The sequence below is a fragment of the Rhincodon typus genome, unplaced genomic scaffold, assembly GCF_021869965.1.
Source record: "Rhincodon typus isolate 14 unplaced genomic scaffold, sRhiTyp1.1 hic_rhity00009085, whole genome shotgun sequence".
In the NCBI taxonomy this organism is placed as follows: domain Eukaryota; kingdom Metazoa; phylum Chordata; class Chondrichthyes; order Orectolobiformes; family Rhincodontidae; genus Rhincodon; species Rhincodon typus.
Window position 1 is genome coordinate 1 of NW_025974723.1, and position 8,340 is coordinate 8,340.

At 38.4% G+C, this 8,340-nt stretch overlaps 1 protein-coding gene across 2 annotated transcripts; it reads right to left on the reverse strand.

The window, feature by feature from the left end:
• Positions 1–4,244: 4,244 nt before the first annotated feature.
• Positions 4,245–8,257, reverse strand: LOC109934995 (serine/arginine-rich splicing factor 10-like). 2 transcript variants are annotated; one of them, XM_048594408.1, is made up of 4 exons: positions 6,270–7,083; positions 5,064–5,224; positions 4,464–4,635; positions 4,245–4,382 (listed from the first exon to the last, which is right to left on the reverse strand). In XM_048594408.1, exons 2-4 carry the CDS (start codon positions 5,167–5,169, stop codon positions 4,319–4,321), a joined length of 342 nt encoding a protein of 113 aa, XP_048450365.1. In that variant the 5' UTR covers positions 5,170–5,224; positions 6,270–7,083; the 3' UTR covers positions 4,245–4,318. The 2 variants fall into 2 exon arrangements, with proteins under 2 accessions (XP_048450365.1, XP_048450364.1); XM_048594407.1 differs by having other exon boundaries at positions 5,064–8,257.
• Between the last annotated feature and the right edge of the window lie 83 nt (positions 8,258–8,340).

Genomic DNA, 8,340 nt, shown 5'->3' on the forward strand with positions numbered 1-8,340 from the left:
GAGTATTCTAGGTAGCTGTGGGAGTCGGTGGGCTTGAAATGAATATCGGTTTCGAGGTGGTTGCCCGATATGGAGACAGAGAGGTCCAGGAAGGGGAGAGAGGTGTTAGAGATGGTCCAGGTAAATTTAAGGTTGGGGTGGAAGGTGTTAGTGAAGTGTATGAACTGTTCGAGCTCCTCGTGGGAGCACGAGGCGGCGCCGATACAGTCATCAATGTAACGGAGGAAGAGGTGGGGTTTAGGGCCGGTGTAGGTACGGAAGAGGGATTGTTCCACGTAACCTACAAAGAGGCAGGCGTAGCTTGGGCCCATGCGGGTACCCATGGCTACCCCCTTTGTCTGTAGGAAGTGGGAGGAATTGAAAGAGAAGTTGTTGAGTGTGAGGACGAGTTTGGCTAAGCGGATGAGGGTGTCAGTGGAGGGGGACTGGTCGGGCCTGCGGGAGAGGAAGAAGCGGAGGGCCTTAAGGCCATCTGCATGGGGAATGCAGGTGTAGAGGGACTGGACGTCCATGGTAAAGATGAGGTGTTGGGGACCGGGGAATTGGAAGTTCTGGAGGAGGTGGAGGGCGTGGGTGGTGTCACGGACATAGGTAGGGAGTTCCTGGACCAAGGGGGAGAAAATGGAGTCGAGATAGTTGGAGATCAGTTCGGTGGGTTGGATTGCATCCTCGGATATTACTGGCTACAGAGATAGTGGATCCACAAGCGTCCTTATAATCTAGAAATCTTCCAGAATCTAAAAAGATGTACTGGCAGATCATTTAGGAATACATAATATCAATCAAGCAGTCAAAATAGCTGCATGAAAGGGAAATCATGCCCAACAAAATTAGAATTCTTTCAGGAGGCAACAAGCAGGATATATAAAGGGAAACCATTAGATGTAATATCTGGGTTTCCAACAGACAATTGAGGTTAAATGGAGAGGAAAGCCTAACTCATAGAAGACAGTTGAGATTACAGGGCATTTTCAGGATGGTAACTTGTAACTAATGGAATGCACAGGGATCAGTGCTGCAGCCACAACTATCCGCAATATAATAAAAATGATTTTGATGAGGAAAGTGAATGCATTATTGTCAAGTTTACGCAAGAAACAAATACACAGGGAGCAAGTGGCAAGATGACAGAGGAAAACAGATAGGTTCTGAAAATGGAGAAAAATTTAGCAGATGGAATATAAAAAGTTGGAAAATAGGAGATCATGCACTTTGGCAGGAGGAGCAGAATATTATGAAAATGGAGAAACATTGCAGAAAACTGCAACACAGGGATTCCTCATGCAAAGAAAAAAGCTAGCATCCAAGTTCAACACGTAATAGTCTTGTTAAAATTATATAAAATTCTAGTTAGTCCACTTTGAGAATATGGTGAATAGTTTGGATACCGCATCCAAGGCAACATATACAGACATTGGAAGCAGTCCATAGAAGGTTCACTAGGCTGATCACAGGTATGGAGTGATTTTCTTATGAGGACAGGTCAAGTAGTTTGGGCTTGTACTCACTGGAGTTTAGAAGAATGAGGCGACCATACTGAAACATAAGGTTCTTAGAAAGCTTGACAGGGTAGGTAGGTGGTGAGAATTTATTTCCCTGTGTGGGAAGAGTATATAATCAGAAAACAGAATCTCAGAGTATGGTGTTAGTTATTTAAAACAGATGATGAGGAATTTCTTCTGAGGCTGATGACGCCTGTGATACTCTTTACCACAGAGGGTTGAAGAAACTGGGCGAATAGATATAATCAAGGCTGAGAAACTTCTAAGCAGAGGTAATCAGTAGTTATGAGGAAAGGACAAGAAAGTGATTTTCAGAATTACAACATAGCTACGATCTCAGTGCATAATAAAGACTTGATCAGCCAAAAGGCCTACTTCTGCCTCTATGTCTTAATCATTTCAAATATGTAATTGTGCTTTTATTTCTTCCATGTAAATGAATATAAATTGATTATGAAGGAGGTCTGTGTGCTGAGTTGTTTCCAGGGTGCTGGAAAGGAGCAGCGAAGAAATAGTAACTATAGCTGAAGAAATGCATGTGGGTTTCAGAACAACATGAGAGGATGGGGAAAAATTGGTCAAGACAATCTTGCTAAAGTATGTAAAGTAATATTAACACTGTACTGGAGCCAAGGGAACTGTGGCCCATTGTTTGTCACCACAAAGATGTCTCATTCACTCTAGTATTGGAAACTGATAAGAGTTTTGAAGATAATAGCCCAGACAGTTGCTTATTTTTCTTCAAACATAACCTGGAGGGGGGCCGAGGGAACATACATCCAGCAACAGCTATGAAGAGGATGAGGATGTAATTTAAAAACACTAAATAGGTCAAATGTAGGTATGGCATACAGTCATAAAGGGAAAAAAAAAGGTATACAAAAGAGAAAGATAGAAATTGCTGGAAAAGCTCATCAGGTCTGGTAGCATCTGTGGAGAGGAATCAGAGGTAATATTTTGTGTCAAGAGACCCTTCCTCAGAACTGATTTCTCTCCACAAATGCTATCAGACCTGCGGAGTTTTTCCAGCAACTTCTGTTTCTGATTTACAGCATCCACAGTTCTTTCAGTTTTTATTAGGTATACAACAGACAGTCTAGAAACAAGAGAGACAACTCGCTGCAGACAGGTAGAGCAGTTTGGTCTCCCCCACTGAAGACAACTTGGGAGTTTTTAAAAAAATTCTCTCACAGGATGAGGGCGTCACTGGCTGACCAGTACTTACTGCCCTTCCCAGAGGGCAGTTAAGTGTCAATCACATTGTTGTGGGTCCAGAGTCACATGTAGTTCAGCCCAGGTAGGGGTCAGGTTCCTTCCCCAAGGGACATTAGTGAACCATATGGGTTTTTCTGACAATCAACAATAGTTTCATGGTCATCATGAGACTCTTCATTCCAGATTTTTATTGAATTCAAATTCCACCATCTGCCACGGCGGTTTCAAATCCAGGCCCCCAGAACGTTATCTGGGTCCCTGGATTAACAGTCCAGTGATAATACCACTTGGCCATCACCTTCCCTCAGAGATTAGTCATCTGAGACAAAGCCTGACTTACAGGACCCTCTGAGCAACCAGTGCAATTATGAGTAAGTACTCTTGCTTAGTATTTTAATAAAGGCGTGTCACAGTTAGTGGAATAGATTCTGAGTTGCTATGTGTCACAAATATCTACATATCTGGGCCAAATTTTTTGACCAAATAAGAGTGCCTTACAGTACCCCGATAGCCTTGCACCCATTGTTCAACAAGAATCCACCTTTGCCTTAAAAAGTATTCGAAGACAACCCTTCAGTCACTTTTTCCACAGAGAGCACCAAGTACTTATGACCCTCAAAACAAAAAGTAGCTTCCAGTTTTAAATAAGTGACTCCATATTTTTAAACCGTGACCTCTAATTCTAGATTCTTCCATAAAAGAGAATATCCTGATTACATGCACCCTGTCAAGACCCCTCAAGATCTTGTGTTTCAATTAATTCACCTCATTTTCTTCTAAACTCCACTGAATAGAAGTCTAAGTTGCTCAACGTTTCCTTGTAAGGCAACCTGTCCATTCTAGGCAGTGGTTGAGTAAACCTCTGGACTGCCTCAAACATGTTTTACATCCTTCCTTGAATAAGCAGACCAATGCTGCACGCAGTATTCAAGATGTGGTCTTACTAGTGCCCCAAAAGCTAGCTTTCTGAATCACTTCTTGTACCAAACTGCCTCGTGATTGATGCACGAGAAGACTCAGATCCTTCTGCAAACTCTCACCATTTAGACACTCAGTATCATATCAAAGAGGTCACTATCACTTTTTCCCATGATGTACTCCATTTCCTTGATCGCTGCCCACTCCCTTAACCTATCCATATCCCCTTATGTTCTCTTCACAACTGAAAAGAAATGGGTAGCAACAGCATTAACAAATTTAGTAACCATACCACGTGACGACAAAGGCAGCAAAGTGAAATGCCTTTGTTTACAAAGTGAAATGCCTTTGTTTACAAAGTGGATTCAAAACATCATACATAGGCATTTAACTACAGGTGCACAGGGGAAGGCAAAAACCAGAACTGCAGCTTCAGTGCACGCAAACTCGAAATTCAGAGGATATCTTTCCTTGCTGGATAGTGAATTCTATAGATAGGTTAAAAGAACTTTTCTGAAATTCATCCTATACAAGGTACTCCAAGTTAACAATCCTATCGCACTATCTGCACGTTAATAAAATTAGTTTTACATTACTTAGAAAAATCCCACAGCATTCTCTTCAATTTTAGAAACTTCACTGATGATTGAACATGAACAACAGCCAATGCAATCTGCTTGGCCCTACCTGTCATTGAAAGAGTTGCTACGGCTACGTCTGCGCTTTCCACTTGATCTGCTCCGTGAACTGCACAAAAAAAAAAGACCAATGAAATAAAATACACTGAACTGGAGGACAAAATGCATTGCAGATGCCAAAGTTACATACTTTTTAGGGCTATCAGATCTCCGGTGACTTCGATCGTAAGAACGACTTCGTGATCTCCTCCGATCATAACTTCGACTCCTGGACCTTCTCCTCCTATCATAGTCATCATAACGGTCATATCGTGGTGAACTTCGTGAAGATCTTCGTTCCTTTGATTTCATCTGACCAGGTGCTGCAATTACAAAGACAAAAATATCACCCCATCCAGAACACCAATCGTTTATTGAAAGTATCTTTGCTTTTTCTACCACACACTTCCAAATTCAAGCTTTGCATGGAACAAGCAATTCTGCAATTAAAACTTCAGCAGCTTTCAGTGAGCACATTGTTAGTTTTTTGTTGCCATGCACCAAAACCAGCATTCCCAAGCATTCTAGAATGCATCAATCCCATATGGAAATTTCCACTCAAAAGAAAACTACACAATCAACATATTTGCTTAGTTATAAAATGTGTCTTACTAAATCCTTCAAATTATCAATACCTCAGTGTAAAGCACAGGATGAACAGATTCAATAAATATTCACATTCATTACTGTCAATGCACAAAACAGGCAATTTCCATGAGCATACAATTTAATTTAGATGAATTATACTTACTTTTTCGATCACCTTGGGCGAACTGGATCTCAATCTGGCGGCCACAGACCCATTTCCGGTCCAGGTTGTGGAGTGCATCTTCTGCATCACGAACATCTTCAAACATGCTAAGCTGTTAAGGGGGCTTTTCACTTTCACAGGTTTCGAACACATCCTACAATCTTCAATACACATTTTCAACCACAACATTGTTTTGCCAAAACTTAGAAAATTTGCTTTTTGTATTATATTAAATTGCATAAGATGTCAAAACTACATCAAATATAGCTTATTACAAAAACTGTGCAAATTTCTTATTATTATTAATAAAATAGGGTTTTCATTCAAATTTTCTAAGTGAATCATAATACTAGAAAATAAATGCAGAACAGAAAGACAGTATTACATCCTGATGCAAAATATTATTAGGTCGTAGCTACCCCATTACCACATGAAATTCAATCTAGAATTATTTTCTGATCTCAGTCTGGTCTCATTTATTAATAAAATCATATTTAACAAAATGCTGCAAACAATTCAGTTGTGACTTGTAAATGAACATAAATAAATGTCACATTGCTAGTCAAAAAACAAAATAATCTTTTAAGTGTTTCACTCCAGTAGGATGTATTCTACTGTGGAGGAGTAAAATGTGCTACAATAGTAGCCACTGCACAAGGACAGAACAAAGGTCTGCTCATTTGGCAAGTGACTTCCCACAGCTTGCAGGCATCCTTTAATAAATGTCAAGCCCTGCTTTAATTCACTAAAATAAGACATCCAGTAGTGCCTGCAACTGTAAATCTGCAGCATCTAATTCAGATCATGGAGGAAGACAAATATGGGACATCTTGTGCAAAAATAGACAGTTAAACAGTATTTGGAGAAGTGACAAGAACGAAGTTGAATAAAATATAAAAAGTATTCTAAACCTTTAAAAAAAACTTAGGTCTTCTATTTCACACCGTAGTGATCGCCTGTTGAGTCAACAGCTAGAAACAAAAAGGTGTCAAGAACACGCGAATCAAAATCAATTTTTGAAAATAAAAAAAGAATGAATTTATCTGCAGCACTGAGACTACGATTTATCAGTTATAAACGTTTTAATATATATTTGTATTACATAAGGATCATTTAAGTTTGTAAAATTGCAGTTAAGAACAATATTTAAGAGCAAATGAACTGTTTCACTATGGTAGGATACAATATCAGGACTTTGCTGGTTACCTTAAATTTGGCTGTAAACTTGACCTTGCACCGTCAGCTTGACCTTTAACTCTTTAAGTGCTTGCCAGAAGGACTTGACATGAGGCGCTGGCCCAAATAAGACACTTGGCTTTGACTTTGACAAAACAACCTTTTTTCCAATTGCAGACAAATCGAAGCCTTGACTTTTTCCCTCTTCAAGCTTTAATCTTTTTCACCCTCCCTCTCTTTTCTTCAAGCCTGATCCTTAAGAGGTCTTTGGCTTGTCTGCTTGTCTTATGCTTGGGTTCTATCTAAAAGGCTCTTTCATACTTTCTTTGTGGGTTCGCCAGTTACAGCGGATTGCTTTAAATTTTCTGAGGCAACAACAACAAAAAGGTTATGTCAGGGGATGAGTATAAAAAGACAAACATGCAGGGTTTGAAATCACTTTTTTGACTACCACCAAAATTAGCCAAAAAAGACACCAGCAAGTATTTTTTTTTTAAACCAACAGCTAAAAATTGTGTCACATTTTCTATTTAGATGAACTTGTGATCAAACAAGAAATACATACCTTATAGCAGAATATAAAAAAGGAAAAAAATGTTAGACAAGCAACAGTGGGGTGCACTAAATGAACCCAGAACCAGCAAATCCCTGCAGCAACCAACTCAAACAGCACATTAGTTACACAAAGCAGAGCAGTAGGTCTTTTTCTACTAGAAGCATAATAGCACTACTTTATTCAGTAAGCTTCCTAGTCCTGTCAACATGCATTTGTATTCACAAGAACATTAGAGCACACCAACTCTGTGTCAATGTTTACATTTAATAGCCAGATTATGCCAAAATACTTACCAAATAACAAATACATTTAGTTATGCAATGGAGCATACAAGTCTTCAGTTACTTTAATATTTAAGTTAAATTTATAATTTTCTCAAAGGAATATCATGCACAGTCCACAAAGTCATAAGTAAAATGAAATTCATTTAAACAACCTTACGGTCAATGAAATTTTGTCAAGACACGGAAGCTAAATTTTCCAAAAATTGCATTTGCCATAATAGCTTTCCTTGGAAAATATTCAGGTCTCAGACCATCAAGCTTCAAAAATAAGTAAAATATATTATAATTGAGGGGAAGGAGGAATCAAAGCTTCATTTAAATTTTCAGCTCAAAATAGGTGTAGATGCAATACTCAAATGACTAAAACGTGTAGAATGCAGAAGATCAGAATTCCCAAGTTAAACTGCACGTGTAAAAATTGCTAAAAATATTCAATCTGAATTTAAAATTTGTCATGCGTAATTCTGCATCACAAACTAATGATCTGACAATAGTGCAATATCTAGCATTTTCAGATTCTTCCAAAAATCTCAGCACTAGAATAAATCAACTCCCATCTTACAATGCAATTTACTGCCAGGTGCTTAGCATTAGATTATTCAACATTGTGAAAGCAAATAAACACTAAACAGGAATTTAGTGATAAAACTGAATTTTCATAAATAAAATTAGGACTATAAGGTTTTAGAAAAGGAGCCTGCTTTGTCAATTTTACATTTATAGCTAATTTATCACATCCAAACACTTAGTTATGAAAGTATGATCAGGCATTATAAACAAAACACACTGCATTTTGAATTTAGAACTAAATTCAAACATTTATATTTTTAATGTAATTCAGATTTCGATTTCTTTTAGGCCAAATTATCCATACAATATTATTCCATAACTCTGATTTAAGAGTATGGGTGTGTGAATTTCTGAGGAGTAAAAAAATCAATTCGATCTAGGTATTCATGTCAGCTTATCGTGAAAAGGACCTGCCAGAGATGATGTTCTTCCAATTTTAGAAAAATAAAATCACTGGATGAAAAAAAATGGATTCTGTTCTAAAAGCAGGCTGGAATAAGAGTTCAAAAAATTTCTGATTCAAGATTCAGACTTAATTCAATACAACGTAGCACAATAATGGGACAAGTGCATGTAATACTTCTGTATAATTCATTGGCAATGCAAGCATCTATTACTGGTGTACATTAACTAAACCCATAAGAAATGGTGACAGCAGGCCAAGCAGCATCAGAGGAGCAGGAAGGCTGAC

What these genes read in the sequence shown, in the direction of transcription:
- LOC109934995 (XM_048594407.1), bottom strand. Translation starts at nt 5,169, where the DNA reads ATGTTTGAAGATGTTCGTGATGCAGAAGATGCACTCCACAACCTGGAC. An exon ending in CGCCCAAGGTGATCGAAAAA is followed by an intron (nt 4,636 to 5,063) that starts GTAAGTATAATT and finishes TTGTAATTGCAG; the next exon opens with CACCTGGTCAGATGAAATCA. An exon ending in AGATCTGATAGCCCTAAAAA is followed by an intron (nt 4,383 to 4,463) that starts GTATGTAACTTT and finishes TTTTTTGTGCAG; the next exon opens with TTCACGGAGCAGATCAAGTG.